Source organism: Micropterus dolomieu, linkage group LG09 (genome assembly GCF_021292245.1).
Source record: "Micropterus dolomieu isolate WLL.071019.BEF.003 ecotype Adirondacks linkage group LG09, ASM2129224v1, whole genome shotgun sequence".
Lineage (NCBI taxonomy): Eukaryota > Metazoa > Chordata > Actinopteri > Centrarchiformes > Centrarchidae > Micropterus > Micropterus dolomieu.
This window is the reverse complement of record NC_060158.1, coordinates 17064448-17081388: the sequence shown is the minus strand read 5'-3', so window position 1 is coordinate 17081388 and position 16941 is coordinate 17064448. Positions and strand designations below refer to the sequence as shown.

At 43.6% G+C, this 16941-nt stretch overlaps 2 protein-coding genes across 3 annotated transcripts in view; both read left to right on the top strand.

Moving 5' to 3' along the window:
- dclk3 (doublecortin-like kinase 3) overlaps nucleotides 1–6583 on the top strand; it is an 11996-nt gene extending 5413 nt beyond the window's left edge. Inside the window, exons 6-11 of the mRNA XM_046059138.1 lie at nucleotides 586–865; nucleotides 1490–1621; nucleotides 2533–3753; nucleotides 4415–4547; nucleotides 4748–4915; nucleotides 5008–6583. Coding sequence (XP_045915094.1) covers nucleotides 586–865; nucleotides 1490–1621; nucleotides 2533–3753; nucleotides 4415–4547; nucleotides 4748–4915; nucleotides 5008–5870 — 2797 coding nt within the window. The 3' untranslated portion in view covers nucleotides 5871–6583. The remainder of the gene's footprint in view (nucleotides 1–585; nucleotides 866–1489; nucleotides 1622–2532; nucleotides 3754–4414; nucleotides 4548–4747; nucleotides 4916–5007) is intronic.
- A 916-nt stretch (nucleotides 6584–7499) lies between these two features.
- cyhr1 (cysteine/histidine-rich 1) lies at nucleotides 7500–14753 on the top strand. 2 transcript variants are annotated; one of them, XM_046058407.1, is made up of 7 exons: nucleotides 7500–7982; nucleotides 8285–8580; nucleotides 9761–9855; nucleotides 10661–10804; nucleotides 12747–12958; nucleotides 13136–13314; nucleotides 14411–14753. In XM_046058407.1, the coding sequence occupies exons 2-7, from the start codon at nucleotides 8293–8295 to the stop codon at nucleotides 14621–14623; spliced, it is 1131 nt and encodes a 376-aa protein (XP_045914363.1). In that variant the 5' UTR covers nucleotides 7500–7982; nucleotides 8285–8292; the 3' UTR covers nucleotides 14624–14753. The 2 variants fall into 2 exon arrangements, with proteins under 2 accessions (XP_045914363.1, XP_045914362.1); XM_046058406.1 differs by having other exon boundaries at nucleotides 8260–8580.
- The last annotated feature ends 2188 nt before the right edge of the window (nucleotides 14754–16941 follow it).

The window sequence follows — 16941 nt, the reverse complement described above, 5'->3', positions numbered from 1 at the left end:
AAAGAGCTGATTCAGTCTTTCTTGCCTAGCCACAGCTGGCTCTTTATGAGAATCTTAAGCTGAACTGTACACTGTGCTTTTATTGTTTAGTGTGTGTACTTGTGAATGTGTGTGCTACTGCTCACTCTCAGGGGGCCGGCGGTGTCTTGTTAAAAGGGGTGGCCGGGTCATGTTAGAGGTATAGAGTCTTGTGTTTCTGTCTGTTGTTCTGCATCTGGAAACAAAGCGAAAAACTAACCCCCCCACTGACTGGACTGATAACATCTCAGTGTCTCCCTCAGTGCCAGAAAGTGAAACGTCAAAGATGCTGCATATCTCTAATGCTTCATTAATCATGCAGATTCAGCTGAGCCCTAACCAGGTCAAGCAAGCTTTTGTTAAGTTGTGTGTGTGTGAGTGTGGGTGTGGGTGGGTTTGCATGATTTAAGGAAGCCTAAATAATTCAGCAGGTGGGGCAAGGTGCTTGAAGAATCTCAAATGGCCCTTGCGCTCCATGTGATGGAAAACACTCAAATCTGATCAGCCGGATTTGTTTTCACGCACACTAACACAGAATGAGAAAACCGGTGTTGTGTTACTTATTAGTACACTTTCCATAATCCAACTCTTGCTTTCTGTCTTTGTTCTTCCATCCCTGTCCTCCTCTCCCCCTGCTTCAGCTCCTCTGGCCCCCTTGCTGAAGCGTGGTGGCGGCGCACCCCAGTCACGGCCCATTCACTCCCAACCTGTGGGACAGGTTCACAGGCCCCACTTCCCTCCTCCTCCTCACCTCCCTCTCTTCCATACCCGCCATGCAGAGGAGAGCGGCGAGAGGCCCCATCTGGTCACCATCGTCCGCCCCTGTGGTCAAAGTACACTACGCAAGGTGAACACAATATTTACCATTTTTGGTAACACTTTAAAATAAGGCACCATTCATAAAGGGTTTGTAACTAGTGACTTCATCAATGGTTAATAAATATTTTACCAAGACCTCCTGGATTAGTTATAAGGTGTTAATGACAAAATTTGGGTTGAGAGATGTTTATCTGTTCTCTTTGTTAATAAAGTAGTTTTCAAAGTTTGTAACACATTGATAAGTCCTTGTAGGGTTTTCACTTTCTAATAAGCCATCAATCTTGCGGTTATTTATAAATATTAATAAGCTGTTAATAAATGGATTTTGTTGTAGGTGTTTTGTAGTTTGGCAGTTCATTAGAGGGGTTTTCCTCATTAACTTAAGAGCTAAAAAAGACAACGGATCACCCTAAACCAGGCAGGGATTTTTCACAACCTAGCAACCTAACTGCTGTTTTCATTAATAGCTTAAACCAGATCAATATAACATTAGTAAATTATTTACTAACCATTAATAAAGCTTTTAGTTACAGCTTACAAACCTTTCTTTATAAAAAAAAAGGGGGGGTACCAAATTATCAACAGCTAAGAGCACAATTTACATGGGAAGGCATTGCTTAACTTAACTGTCCTAGCTTTCTCTGTTTTCAAGGTAACGGTCCTCTTGAACCGTAGAGGTGTGGTGTCCTTCGAGCAGCTGCTATTGGATATCTCTGAGGCATTGGGGTTTCCTCGCTGGCACAGAGCCAGAGTCACACGCCTGTACACGACCCATGCACGAGAGGTGAGGCTCAACCAGGCCACATTAACCTGCTAGGGAGCCCCGTGGGGAAAAAAAGCACTGATAGGCAATTAACTACTCCCACATTCCTTCCACATCCTCCCCAGGTTAGCTGTGGGGTGGCAGGACTGAAACAAATTAGGGTCTTGAAACTAGATTTTGACCGTGACCCTCTTCATGACAGGGCATGCAAATGTTCAATCAAATTAGCTCCAACAAGTTGAAACACGGCAGACCAAAAGATTTCGAGGTTCCTGAAGTTACTGGGGCCCCAGGGTTTTGTCCCATTTCGCCCAGTTGGTAATCCAGTGTTGGGTTTACCACACCTAATGCACTGATCTTCAGTCGACCCCCATCTACTGAGTGGGGGAAAATACTTCAAAGGACAACACAGGAAGCAGAAATAAAGGGTTGACACTATGCCGATGAGGATTTAGAAATGTTGCTCTTCCAACTTGCAATCAATGATGCTGCTAGGCTCGTAAATAACGGTTCTCAAAATCAAAGTGGGCCACTGGCCAGGTTGTTCTCTCATGGAGGAAACACTTTAACACTTTGTGGGGAGAAAAAACTATATATATACACTCTGAGGCAGAGCAATTCGTCTCCTCCTCTAGTCTTTCTGCTGTCATACTTGCATGTTTAGAAGTGATGCCGCTTGAGATTGTATTCCTCTGTCACATTAAACTATTAAGAAAAAATAATAATTTGTTAACCTTTCCTGGAACTCTGTGTGCTGCAGGTTTCTTTTATAATAAAAAAAAATTTCAGTTTCTATACTTTAAATTTGCAGCATTGTGAGAAAATTTAGGGACCTGGATGTAACATTTAATTCTAAACATGTCTGATTATATGAAATTGTCTTGTGGTCCACATCTGGTCTTAAATTGACATTCTTTCTCCTTCCTTCGTAGGTAAAAGGTATATGTGATTTCTTCCGAGGCGAGGTGGCCTTTCTGGCGCTGGGGAAGGCTCGTCCAGAGCTGAGCAGTGTGCAGGAAGCCCTGGAGGAGCTGTTTCCAGATCATTCCCACTACCGGACTGATGCGCTGCGGGCCTGGGAGAAAAGACTTCGTCCGGTGCCAGACAAAGCAGCTAAGGCCGACAGCGGATACAGTGAGGGGACGGACAACGGCGAGTCACACGCTAACCAAGAGACACACCAGGACACAAATACACATCATACTAACAAACACACAATGACACAGCCGCCTCAACACATAGACACACACCAGCCTGAAGATTATAACTCAGATGGTCAGAAGAGTCATAAAAAGAATTCATGCCGAAAACCTGCTCACCTCCCCAACCACCTGCAGAGACTGCGTGTGAGGGGTGAGGTAAGAGAGCGACAGCCTTCTGTCATTGGTCCATTTAAACATGAGGAAGCTCTTAGAGAAGCATACATACCCTCTCCTATACTGTGTGAGAACTGCTTAGCAAGGACAGCTAAACATCAGGGTCCAGAACGGCTCAATCCACTGTCAGGGAGGGTCCCACTTCCTCCTGTGTCGAGGAAGCAAAAAGGAAGTTCTTACACAGAACAGGAAGTGAGGAAATTGTGCGTTCATATCACCCCTCCACCTCCTCCTTCAATCAGCAGAGATGAGGAGGAGAGTGTTGCCCAGCTGCAACTTTCAGATCCACTTCCAGATGTGGGTCACAGACACAAGGACATACAGCAGAGGACAACCTTTGACCTTCCCTCGGACGGCCGTGATGTCACCATGGCAGATGTTGAACGTTGCTATGATATTGGACGTGTGGTTGGAGATGGCAACTTTGCGGTAGTGCGAGAGTGCCGGCGTCGGGACAATGGGCAAACCCTTGCCGTGAAGATTGTCGAACGCTCCAAGCTGATTGGTCGAGAGCACATGATGCAGAATGAGCTGAGCCTTCTGGGCAGCCTCTGTCACCCTCGCATAGTGCGGCTGTTTGCGCACCACCACACACGTACTCACTCCTATCTGGTGATGGAGCTGGTGAGCGGGGGGGATCTGTTTGAGGCCATCAGTGAGAGGGGGAAGTTTTCAGAGGCAGAGGCGGGACTGATGGTGTCAGATGTGAGTGAAGCACTGAATTACATCCACTGCAAAAGTATCGTCCACAGAGACCTCAAACCAGAAAACCTACTGGTGAGTGTCAGCGTTAGTGTGATTTAAGAATTACGTGTGAATTTCAATGTGATTTTTGCATCTGTTAAAAGTTAAGACAAGCTTTTTTTGATATTGCCACCAGGGAGAACGATTTGTTTTATTCTACACACAGTGGCTTTAATGTTTAGAAAAAAAGAAATTAATTAACAATTTATTTCTTTGTCTAATGATAACCTACCTCCAAAAAACTTAAAGGACTTAAAAGAAAGACACTCTTTTCTATTTGAACAGTAAATCAAATTCTATAGTCTATCGTTATTTGTTCGCTATGTTCTTTTTTCTTAATAGTGTAATTCAAGGTGATAACAATCAGAATATATTCAACTTTTACTCATTTTCTCTCTGGCTTCTTTTTTTAATAGTTTGCCTGGCCTAACACGTCACTCTGCCACACTGTTGTGTTGTCATACCAGTAGAATTCATGATATTGAAGTTGATCTAGAGCTATAATAGCTCTTTATATACACTGAGGTCAATATTTAGCAAAACCAAAAGTGCAGGAACAGTAGCAGCACCAGTTTCTATGTGGGTGTCCTTGGAGACATTTGAAGTTGAAGTTTGAAGGAAGAAATTTAAAAGTATAGTCTCAACTCTGCCTCTGTGCCTGCCTCTCTATCTTGTTTTTCTTGTTCTCTCTCAGATAGAGTATGTGGCTGCTGGCATCTGCAGGCTGAAACTGGGAGACTTTGGTCTTGCCATGGTTGTGACTGAACCAGTCTTCACCATATGTGGCACACCCACGTATGTAGCCCCAGAGATTCTCCATGAGACAGGTTAGTGATGTTTGCTGCATTATAAATCACTGCGTTACATTCCTTTTCACTTTAAAATCTGTATTTACATCACTAATTACAGGTGTTTTTTTATTTTAAAAATCTTCCTGACACTTTGTTGTTTTTTTTTTTTTCAATTTCCAATATAAATTAGAGTAATATTTTCTAGTTTCAAAACAGACTGTGATTTGACCCAACAGGTTATGGTGTTTCAGTGGATGTATGGGCTCTGGGTGTTATTCTCTATGTCCTGCTGTGTGGATTCCCCCCATTTCGCAGCCGGGATCGGGACCAGGAAGAGCTGTTCCAGCTAATAAAACAGGGACAACTCAATTTCCTGTCCCCCTACTGGGACCCCATCTCAGAAGGTGAGAAGTACAGAAAAACAAAGTGTGTTGCAAATGCCTGAACATACAAACATATAAAGAAATAATCTGCTTCTTATTCTGTTTGTTTGCAGAAGCCAGAGGCCTTGTCAGAGCTCTAATTCAGCCAGATCCCACAGTGAGGCTGACAGCGGAGCAGACCTTGCTGCATCCCTGGGTGAAGGCTATGGCTTCCATTTGCAGGCAGAGGGCGCTCACAGACAAAACTCAGAGGAACCCCACAAATACTGGAGCAGAACCAGACACAGTCCAGATGCTAGCTCAGACCAATGCAACAGAAACAATCACAGACAAAACACCAGCACACACCAGTAGCGAGGGAGAAAACACATATAAAGAGCTCAGCAGGCAGGACGAGAGACACACTGAGTTGAACACAGGAAGAGGACCAGATGACAAACCACCACAGCTACAATCAAAAGAGACCAGTACAATTTACACCATATCTCCACAACTCAAAGTGCACACACCTTTAGAGGCCACATCTGGTCAACAGAGACCAGAGTGCACCTCTACAGACTCATCCAGCAGGGGGGGCAGCAGGCGAGAAACACAGGATCCAGGTCCCAAGCTGTCAAACACAGACTGTGACCCTGGCAGCCCTGCCAGCCCGAGTGTTGAACTCAATCAGCTCGGTGCCCCCGCAGCCCAAACTGAGCTTCCATCCCAGACACAGTCAAAACAAAACTGCCAACAGCAGTCACCTTCATATTCACCACCTTCAACCAATCAGGCACAACAAACCACAGCGGGTCACTCGATGCAACACCTCCCATCCTCCAACCCAGCAGCAGCTTCTTCATCTCACTCGCTCCATCAGCAGAACTTCCCCTTTCCCCTGCACAACCCTCCCACAACCACCGCCCAAAACCACCCAGCCGAAAACAATGACGAGCCGAACGTCCACAGCACCACCACCCTCCCACCCACACAGTAGTCTTGACCTTACTGTCAATCTCCTGTTTAACCGTGTGATTAGATCAGGGTCATCACTTTCATTGTTCCGGACGATACCACTGATTTCTGTAGAAATCAGAACGACCTGCAGATGATGTGATTTACTCTGTCAGGATTAAATAGGGTTCTAAATGATGAGGCTAGATAAAATCTAATAAATGTGTGTAATCCATGTACCCTACAGTCATAAACTGATCATGAGATGTGGTGTAATGACCGAGGCATGTGTACAGCTAGGATTGCAAGAGGAGGATGGGATGAAGCACTGTGAATACGATGTTGAAATTACTGGAATAGAGTTGATCAAGTAGGACCTCAATTTGGTTATAAACATATTTGTAGTTTGTCATTGTTTCTAATGTTGTAGCATATTCATAAAATTCTTTTTAGTATATTTCTGGAGTGTTTTTGTTTTGGTTGTTCCTATATTTGTTTCTGCAAATAATGTTTAACCTTGAGGATGATATGTTGTCATGTCTGCCATTCCTTGTGTAAGCTATTTTTGACTACTTGCAACAGTGACCCATCCTCCTTTAATACCCCTAGAAGTCCATTCTTTAAAAGTATTATGTGCTAGGGTCATTTAACTAGCGACATTTGTTTACTATATGTTCATCTGTTCAAATCTGTATCAAGAATTTTTCATCTTATACCTAGTAAAGGTTTGCCATATTTACTAAATTCTTAACGCCATCTTTCTGGCAGTGTGTTTATTGTACGTGTGTTGTACTGGGTTGGGTTGGCAACAAACTATTGCTAATGTGAATTCATCGTAAGGATACAGGAGCACACTGTTACCGTGTGATGACAAACCGCCAGCAAATTATCAATCTGTGGCAATATTTTGATAAATGAATGTGTGTTAAGATCCTGTGGCTAATGATGGTAATTGCCCAGCATTCAGGACACAGTGTGAGACCACATCCTGCTACTGTCTGAACTGTGTGTGCATAGTTCAGGGTGATATGGTTCCCTTGCCATTCCACACAGACCAAATAAGGTACAGCTGTCCCTCCAGTGGGAGTGGTTAGTCCTGTCTCTCCCGATTGCAGACAGCTGACACTCCGACATCCTGCCCCACCTAGTGGGCCACACACTGCCCCCTACCCTGTACAAGCATGCACCCCTCCCAGACCTATCTGGGGCAATGAAGGGATGAATAAGCTCATAAATGCTTCTGATGTACTAGCAGTGGCCAAGAGCAGCTAAGGCTTTCTTCGATCACCCTGTTTTTCTGGCTGAATTGTTTAGGCATCCTGAACACACACAAACACCGGGTCCCTTACAACCAGTTGAACCACTTTGATCTACTGCTGCCACAGAGCAGTAAACATGGCAGCAGAAACAGGATGTTTTTGCTGAAAGTTTTTGATGTCAGATGAGTGGCAGTGCTATTAATGTGTCATAATATGTGGATGTGGTTCATAAACATTGCAAATGTATAAAGGATGCGTCCTCTGTGGATGGGGTGGCCTAAATTTGTCGCATATCAGGTTTTGGTCACCTTTCAAGTCCTGCCATACACTGACCCGCAGGTGCTCACTACGCATGCGCCTTTAAAAACTCTTTAAATACCCCAAGTCATCTGCCACAATAAAACATTCCGCTGTCAGCCAATTCACGGCTGTACCGAAGTAGTTACTAGTACACAGAGGCCGCTGCAGATACACGCAAAATATTTACTTTTAAATACGCAACTTCTATTATTAGCCACGATCGAGAACCTGCTTTAGTAATAACGAATTTGACCCGGAGTCGTAAAGGCTGTGCAGGGTGAAGTCGGGGGAGACGGACAGGAAAAAAACAAAGATGGCTGTGTAGCCAGAGAGACGAGTCCCAGCAGAACTGTCTCTAGCCGCGGCTTTAACCACCGACAGGTCCCGTGGACAGTCAGCCGGTACCGGAGCAGGGACGTTAGCCGAGCTGGGCCGCTGGTGCACATCGTTGTAATCTGCTGTCATTGCGAATAACGGCGTCGAGAGCACAACAACAGCTGAGAGACGCCTGAGTTGTTTTTGTTCTGCCTGGGCAAAGGGAGAGGACTGCTGTGTTTTTGTCAACGTAGCTAGCCGCATAGTCTGCTAGCATCACTGTAAGTCAACAAAACTAGTCAACGTTTAATGAAGTCATAATTACATTTTGCACATGATCTCGTTATTACACAATCATTGGCTTGTTAAATTCCCAGTTGTTAGGTGGAGGGTAGCGCTAATAATAATAAGTTAGCCTGCATTCCTATCTGACAGCCTGCTGCCGTAGCGTTAGCCTAGCTACCGTTAGCTAGCTGTCAGCTGACCGTTAGCGTGACAGGTTGTAAGCTAGCCTTGAGCTAACCTGCTAATATTTCGGGCTCTGCCCGGTCGCGGCAGGTACATCTCAGAAATTTCTTGACAGCCGTCGCCATGTCTTCACTGGAAGAGAGAGACGTGGGCGTTGCGGCCGCCCCTGGCTCCTCCTCGGCCGGCCTGGGGGTCGGGGCCGTGGGGGCAGCGGTGGAGGCTGTCGCCGGGGTCGCAGCCATGCAGGAGGAGGTCGGGATGCGGAGAGAAGGGCCCGAGCCTGACCAAGACGAGCCACCCAAGAAGAGGGTGAGACTTCCCGAGGGAGAGTCAGGAAAGCTGGAGGAGAGACTGTACTCAGTGCTGTGCTGCACCGTGTGCCTAGACTTGCCCAAGGCGTCTGTATACCAGGTAAACGTGGTGTCAATCACAAACCTTCCCCTCATACCCCTAAACCTCCCGTCAAACAAGAGCAAACCAGCTGGAGCTCGTACTAGAAATTCCCCATGTGTCCCAACCGCCCATCCCCACAGTCAACCTGTTGAATATGTTGGCCATCTCCATCTATTCATAGTGATGCTAGATCAACAAAGGCCCCAAGTGTCTATATGATGCAGTTTGAGCTATGAGGCTGAGAGAGCAGACACACCCAGGCCGAGTGGTCATCTGTGCAGGGTCATGTTTCTACTGTGATTTATCCTAACATAAACACTCTCAGCAAAAGCCATGTCCCCAACCCCCCCAACACACACTCAACCAAAACCTAAATTTGAATCACCTTTTGCCCTTCCCTTCAACCCACCCCAACATTCCCCTTAATGACCTCAAACTGCTCACTTCAATGTCAAGTGAACACATTTGTAATTAATCATTAGTTTTAAACATGTACATGTCCTTCTGCAACACGCAACACACATGTTTAAAACAGTTATTTAACATTTATTACCAAAATACTGTGTAAACACAAGTTGACATTATCTCCACACACAATATCCTTCCCATAACATAGATGCATATAAATACACATTGATTAAGAGAAGCATAGCCAGTAAATAATCCATGTATTCCACAGAAAAGTACCAGATCCTGTATGAAAGCACTTCTTCAGGTTGTAATCTTGCTGTAATATTTCCAGTGGTGCAGACAGGGTTTTTTTTGCCGTTACTCTATTATTGTTGGGTGGCTTTAGCCAAACCATTATTAGAACCTATCCGAAATTAAAATAGACTGTAAGGAAATACGCCTTGCCAAAAATGTCAAATGACATTTCCCCCAAATTATGTGTTTTGATTTGAGTATTTATAATGCTAAAATAGTCCCTATTTCCTCTTAAACCCCAAAATATCTAATTAAAGCAGTCCTTATTAAATGGTCTGTAAGTCAATCACAACCCCTGTAACAAGAAATGCTCATATTTTTGTCACAACATTCGACTAGAGAAAGTCTGATTATCTAATTCCCATTTTCCAACTTAGTCTGAAATATTTTCGCAGCTTTCCCTGTGCCTCTTCCCACGTAGCATCCACAGTAATGATTTGTTCTACATTCTTCATACACTTTGATAGTCCCCTCAACTTTTTTTCTACCACAGTGTACCAATGGACACCTGATGTGCGCAGGCTGTTTTATCCACCTCCTGGCTGATTCTCGTCTCAAGGAGGAACAGGCCACGTGTCCCAACTGCAGGTACACCAAGCTCCCTGCAGACATGAGCACAGTGTACATAGAAATGATTGTAGTCACATGGTGGTTGTGAACATCATTGTGTATGAATATTGATGCATCTGAATGTGATATTTTGGTCATACACGTATTTTTGATGTTGTTGTTATACTGTCCACAAATAATTACTTGTTGTTTTATTGTGAAGCACCTTGTGATTTTATCTGTGAAAAGTGCTGTATAAATAAATTTTACTTACTTACTTACTTTAGCAGCCAAATGATTTAGATAGTATGTTACTGATCCAAAATACTTTCCCCTCTAAATGTAGATTTTCTTTCTGCAAGGTCAGAGTCAGGGAGTGTGTGATGCTAGCTAATATCAGTGAGAACACGTCTGATTGACCTAAGGCAAGATGATTTCAAACAGCAGGAAAAGCTTTCATGCAGTCATGACTGTGTTGCTAAGATGCACCCAAAAGCCACTCTGGCCCTTTAAGTTAATAAAGTTATTGTAATTTATACACATTGCAGGCCATTTTTAATCTCAAGCAGTAGAAACACATAACTTGTGTTAATGTTTTACACTGCAACATCATGCATTCACATCACTGATGCGAAGCCACAGGAACAACTAACTTTATTGAGTTGTTTTTTCATGTCAAACATATGTGTTGAAATTACCACCAACAACTGATGAAAGTGCAACAGTCTTTTCAATTATCCAGTTATTCATGGCTGTGCATTGTTCCCAAAGTACGTGTGAACACTCTGTACATATCATAAATGTTATGTGCGACTGCACTGAGGAATGATTTGTGTTTGTGTAGGTGTGAGATCAGCAAGAACCTGTGCTGCAGGAACCTTGCCGTGGAGAAGGCTGTCAGTGAGCTGCCGACAGAATGCACATTCTGCCTAAAACAGTTCCCCCGCTCCAGTTTAGAGCGACACCAGAAAGAGGAGTGCCAAGACAGGTATACACCACACACCACACTCACATACACAACAACACTTTTCCCCCAGATAATGAATTTACCATATTTGTTGTCAACACTTTACTGAAAGTGTGAAAAGTGTCTCAAAATTTGCTCCAATCAGTTTCCCCACAAATTTTCCAAATTAAGCAGCTACAAAGACTTTAATCAAGCTAGTCCAGGCTCTGTCAGGCTGCAAAGAAGTGAGGCATGAAAATGAAAGCTGGACAATACCTAACACACACACACACTGACTAAATCACCAGTATGATTATATATCCTTAGTTGTGCGCTAGGGCCATGCGATATGACAATATATATTATTTGACAATAGAAAAACGTCTGTCGTTTACAATTATGCTCTATAGTTTTTTTGTTGTGGCACAAATCCCACACTTAACCATAATATTTTGCCGTTTTGCACTGCTGTACTTTCCTCCACACTTGCCCGTGTAGCAGGGAAGAAATTTGTATTCAGAATAAACAATGTGGAAAAGTGAAGTTCACTCAGAACTGGGTAATACTGACCAGGAGGACTCAGGCCATGCAAAAAAAAACGAGGAGCTCATACCTAAGAGAGAAGTCTGTTGTATGAATGAGCCACACAACACTTTTTCCAGCTGTTCCAGCCATGATTAGAGTGTTAGGCAACATTAAAGTACTTGCCTACAGACATTCTGCTTACTTTGTAGTTCACCAAGACGTGCTGTTGTTGTGATGTTAGCTATAGCATCAGGAGAATTGTGAGTATTGCTGGTGTGCTGCTCTGGGACCATCTCCTCCTCTCATGTTAGCTTTGCAGCAGCAGCAAGTAGCTAGAGTCTGATAACCCACAACTTAGCTAACATTAGTTACATTACTTGCTTGTCGTTGTTCGCTCTATATCGTGGTATTTGTCCTGGTGTTGGATTTCTCCAGAATCACATACCCCACCTTTATGATGCAGGGAAATATGAGTTATTGTTGGAAATACCAACAGTAACTCATGATAAATTCAATTTACAAAGAATGTTCTATATCGGGATATGAGATTTTAGTCATATCGCACAGCCCTAGTGCGCCATGTGGTTGCTCAGCACAGCATAACACGGGGGTTGATTTGGGAAAGATTGAGGAGCATGTGACCTGCTACATCTGAGGAGAAGAAAAGCAGCTGATGTGATTATAGGCTGCGCGCTTGTTGTGCGTGACGCTCAGGCCGGGTGAATTTGCACACATGAAATCCTTTGGGGGTTGTTGCTATAGCAACGTGTGACCCTGCTTAGGACAGAGGTGCCCCTGCTGGTGTTACTATGACAACGGCCATGGCAGTCACCAGGTGTTTTGTGGTCAGGTCAGACGGGAAAATGTGCCGGTGCATAAAGATGATGGTGGTGTTCTCAGGAACGCCATCAGTATTATTTTAGGTTAGATACACATTTGAATATGAAACTCACTGTTGAATATGCAGTAATTACAGCTGTAAGTAGTGAATCATGTTTCCTTTAAGTAAAATGCTGAACCCCTACCAGCTACTTCATAATATGTATATGACCAAACTTTCCTGTTAATGTAATGTGATTTAAGTCCCTGTGGTTTTAATTATCCTTGATTCACTCCCATAGACTATATAAAATACTAGAGACACTAACTAGTACCCTTCACATTAATAATACCTCACTGTTACTGTAAGAAAGTAGCAGGTATTCATTGAAAAGCATCTTAATCCAGGATGTAATTGATTCGTGTCTTTCTTTTCTTGGTTCTCGGCACAAATGTATCATTAGTACAGTATTAATTAGCCTTCATTCACAGCCTAGGTTAATTGGTACCTTCTACTCACTGCAAGAAAGTACCGCATATTCACCACAAAGCACTCCTGTAAAGGATCCTATTTCTATAAAGCCGTGTTTTTCTTTCCTCGAGTTAGTCTTTCAACTCACATCGGTCATTATGTTGCCAGGGTGACACAGTGTAAGTACAAGAGGATTGGCTGCCCTTGGCAAGGTCCGTTCCATGAGCTGCCAGCACACGAGAGTGAGTGCTCGCATCCCACTAAGACTGGGACAGAGCTGATGGGGATACTGGGAGAGATGGACCAGAACCACCGCAGAGACATGCAGCTCTATAACGGCATCTTCAGCCTGCTCTGCTATGAAAAGATTGGCTTTACAGGTAAAAAAAACTAAAATAAAAAAAACAGAAAGACTAATAGAATGTGCTGATAAATCTGTCTATAAACAAATATATATATATAACTTATAAAGAAGTTACTTTTACCTGTTACCACTCTCTTCCTCCCACTTATGGCATTTCTCCCTGCTTCAAACTTCCACTTATGTGTCCATCCAGAGGTGCAGTTCAGGCCATACCGAACTGATGACTTCATCACTCGTCTGTACTATGAAACACCGCGCTTCACTGTTCTCAACCAGACGTGGGTGCTGAAGGCCCGTGTTAACGACTCTGAGCGCAACCCCAACCTGTCCTGCAAGCGCACCCTCTCCTTCCAGCTCATCCTCAAAAGCAAGGTACACACAGTGCTCTCCGTCCGTGTTTATTTTTAAAGTTCTTCAGTGTGTGCTCGTTTAGAGGGCCGATGATGCTTTGCTCTCCACCAGATCTGGTTTTAACAAAAAAGTTAGGACAGGCTACATGTTGCCTGAGAGTTAGAGTGATCATCAATGCTTGAGGAACAATACAGCAGCAGTAATATACATTTCGGTCTGTTTAGAGACAGATCAGTGTGGCTGCATCCTGAAACATCAGGGTCAGCTGGATATCCTTCAGCTGGGTCCTAAGCTCAGCCTTAATGTTTAGTTAAGTAAAATGCTGAGAAAAGTTAGTAAAAGTTAGTCTAATGTTTCTGTGTGATCTTTGTTGTCTTAACATGACTGTCATGTCAATTTTATTTGTACTGGTCAAAATTACAGGTCTTTACAGGATACGATGCCCTCTATGTGTAGACCCTTGTCTCAGATAATGAAAAATCACCAAAAAAAGGAAAAAACCTTAGGAAAAGGGGGAGGAGGACATGCAATAGATGTATGTTCAAAGTAGACAAATACATCTGCATGACTGAGATTATGGGTCATATTTAGCTTATCACAGATATATTAATATTGGCGTATACATGTGTGTAGCATGACAAGACTACAAACTTTCATTTCGTCATATAACCTTGTTATATAATACTAAATAAAAAAGATACATTGATTTGTCGGTTGATAAGTTAGGAAGAAATCCCAAGGATGCTGTGTGTTCGAGGTCATTTAGAAACCGCTTCGCTTGTCCACCAATAACCCAATTGACAGAATTCTGATCAAAATTGTTTATGCAAAAAATTGATCATTATCATCTTTTTAATCAGTCAAACATTAATATTTGTTTTGCCGTGGCTCTTGTCAGCAGTAGAGATGCACTCGGTATCAGGACAAATACTGACCTTATTAAGTAAATCAGGCATAAAGATGTGACCTTAAATACAGTTTCTTCATCGACGTCAGTATTTCCACTTTCAGTATATTGATTCAGTTATTGGGAGGGTAAAGATCAGATTGGTGCATCCCTAGTCAGCAGATGTAGTGGCTAACCTGGCAACATATGGACGTGTTTCTGTGTGTGCAGGTGAACTCTGCCCTGGAGTGCTCCTTCCTGCTGCTAAAGGGGCCGTATGACGACGTGCGGATCAAGCCGGTCATCCACCACCACTCCTTCAGCAACGACGCCAACGAGACCGACTACGTCCCTTTGCCCATCTCTGATTCAGTGGAGTGCAACAAACTGCTGGCCGCCAAAAACATCAACCTGCGCCTGTTCATCTTCCAAGTCCAAAAATAAAGAGTGAGGGAACAGGAGGAGGAGGAGGAAGAAGAGGAAGAGGGGTGATGGATGACGAGGGGCAGAGGGAGAGAGAGAGAGAGAGAGAGAGAGAGAGGAGTGATGAAGATTAAAGAGAGACACCACTGAACCACTGATACCTCTTAACACCTACACACAAACAAATACACACATATACTTACTCACACTGATACACACATTCACGCAGGTTACACACGCCTCCACACACACACACACACACACACACACACATATACAAACATACACGCCACTAATTACACTTACCTCCTTTTACAAGATAGTGAGACCCGTTGCTCGGGGAGCTGTGAGTTGGTATGGAGATGGGTGGGCATTGTTATGGGATGGAGGGGTGGGGTGAAACCTGCAAAGGCACAGGTGGGGGTGTGAAATGGTGAGGCAGAGGGTTCGGGGACGGTTGGTGTGTACCTGTGGAGGCTCTCTGAGGTCAGGTTGTGTCTGACCTTTCACCCCCGACACCCACAGCCAAAGGTAGCACACACACCGACCAAAGCAGGATTTGCGGGGTGCATTTGTTGTGTGCGTGTGATTAGAGAGTAAAGTGACGGACCCTGGAGTGTGGCCCAAACTCTGCTTTTATGTTGCAATGTCCCAAAGACATGTGATAATGTGAAAATAGAGTGATAGACTCTACTGAGCTGCTCTTTCGGACATGTGAATGGATGTGTAGGGTGTGTGTGTGTGTGTGTGTGCGTGCGTGCGTGTGTGTGTGTGTTTGTCTATTCCCTCTTCCCTCTACACACCTCATGCCTGAGTCTAGTCAACGATTTCTTTCTGTTATGGTAAAAAGTGTCCAAACTTTGCCAGAACAGACGAAAGACGTCCCCCCTCCATTGACCCCCTTTTACCTTTCAACAAGAGGAGAGATGGCCTGGCTGCATGCATATTTTAGTTCTTTGACCTTCTATTCCTTGAGCTGTGGTTATATTTAACCTTCAACACTAATACCATTTTTATTTCTCTTAACCCTAAATATTTAAGTACCTGTGAACGTTTTTCTTTTTAGTTGGGTTTTAGCGTGTGACTGGCTGCGTGTGCGTGTGTGTGTGTGTGTGTGTGTGTGAGAGTGTAGACAGATCATAACTGTGAGATTCGTGTGAACAAGGGGAAAAATGGGAAAAACAGTGCAGTCCTCGAGGACATGGCTGGCAAGGCTGGATTACCAACAGACCTTCAGGGGCCACAAAAGCCCCCAGGCTCACTGTGTGTCACTTGCTTTTTGCTAATTTCATCATTTTTCAAATTTGTTTGGGAATTAAGTACAATAAGAACTGGTTCCTGCATAATTACCTAATGTAGATCTAATTATCATTTTACTTAATATCATGCTTATATGGTTCCTAATTTTTGCTTATTTAACAGTTAAATTTGTTCATAGACAATCTTTATTTCAAAGTAGTAATTAGATAAATCAGCCAGGCCGATGTTAGCTTATTGCAGCTGTATCTGTGTGAGTGTATGTGTTGGCCAGTAAGTTGAAATAAAATTGCAGTACAGAAATACCAAACTGGGTTTGAGGAAACTGCTACCACTTCATAGTTTGTCCACCAGAGAGCACTGACAAGAGGATTTTTCAACTGTAAAATGCCCCGCTCAGTATGCATCTTGGTCACAATTCTTAAAAAGAAAACTCTGGGATCCATGACGAGAGTGCTTGTTTATCTTGTGTTAATGTAAAACAACATCATTTTTAATTAATTGAAATTATGTGATGTTTAAATGTCCCAAATACCATTACTGGTATCACCCCCAAAATATCCAGTATCGGCTGGGCTGTAGTAGTAATATCTCTCACAATCACTGGGTATTTCATTCCCAGCCACCATGTTAGAAAGACTAAATACTTTTTTTTGACACAAATTTGATCAAAATAAATTAAATGTTTCTCTAAATAACAGTAAAAAAAAATCACCAGTTTTGAAGTTTTTTCTTTGGTAAGTGGTGCATCATCAAACTACCACTAGCTAACTGACACACAGGGAACCTGGGCGTTTACATTCTGGGTGCCCCTGTAGCCTGAGCTGTGTGCACTGTACTTGATGGATGAACTTGGAGGCCCACAGCTGATTTCTGAGTCAACAACAGCAAGGAGGGGAGGACGTGACCGAAAACTATGAGCACAGAGTCTCAGGACGATCTGGACTTCTTCGTCTGCTGGGAGCTCAGTGGCCCTCTGGAGGAGACCTTTCTGGAAGATCAGACTTTGGGCTGGTGATGGATGGTGTGTGTGTGTGTGTGTGTGTGTTTGTTTATGGGGGGGCGGGGGGGGGGGGGGGGGG

What these genes read in the sequence shown, in the direction of transcription:
- cyhr1 (XM_046058407.1), top strand. Translation starts at nt 8,293, where the DNA reads ATGTCTTCACTGGAAGAGAGAGACGTGGGCGTTGCGGCCGCCCCTGGC. An exon ending in GCCACGTGTCCCAACTGCAG is followed by an intron (nt 9,856 to 10,660) that starts GTACACCAAGCT and finishes GTGTTTGTGTAG; the next exon opens with GTGTGAGATCAGCAAGAACC. An exon ending in AAAGAGGAGTGCCAAGACAG is followed by an intron (nt 10,805 to 12,746) that starts GTATACACCACA and finishes TTATGTTGCCAG; the next exon opens with GGTGACACAGTGTAAGTACA.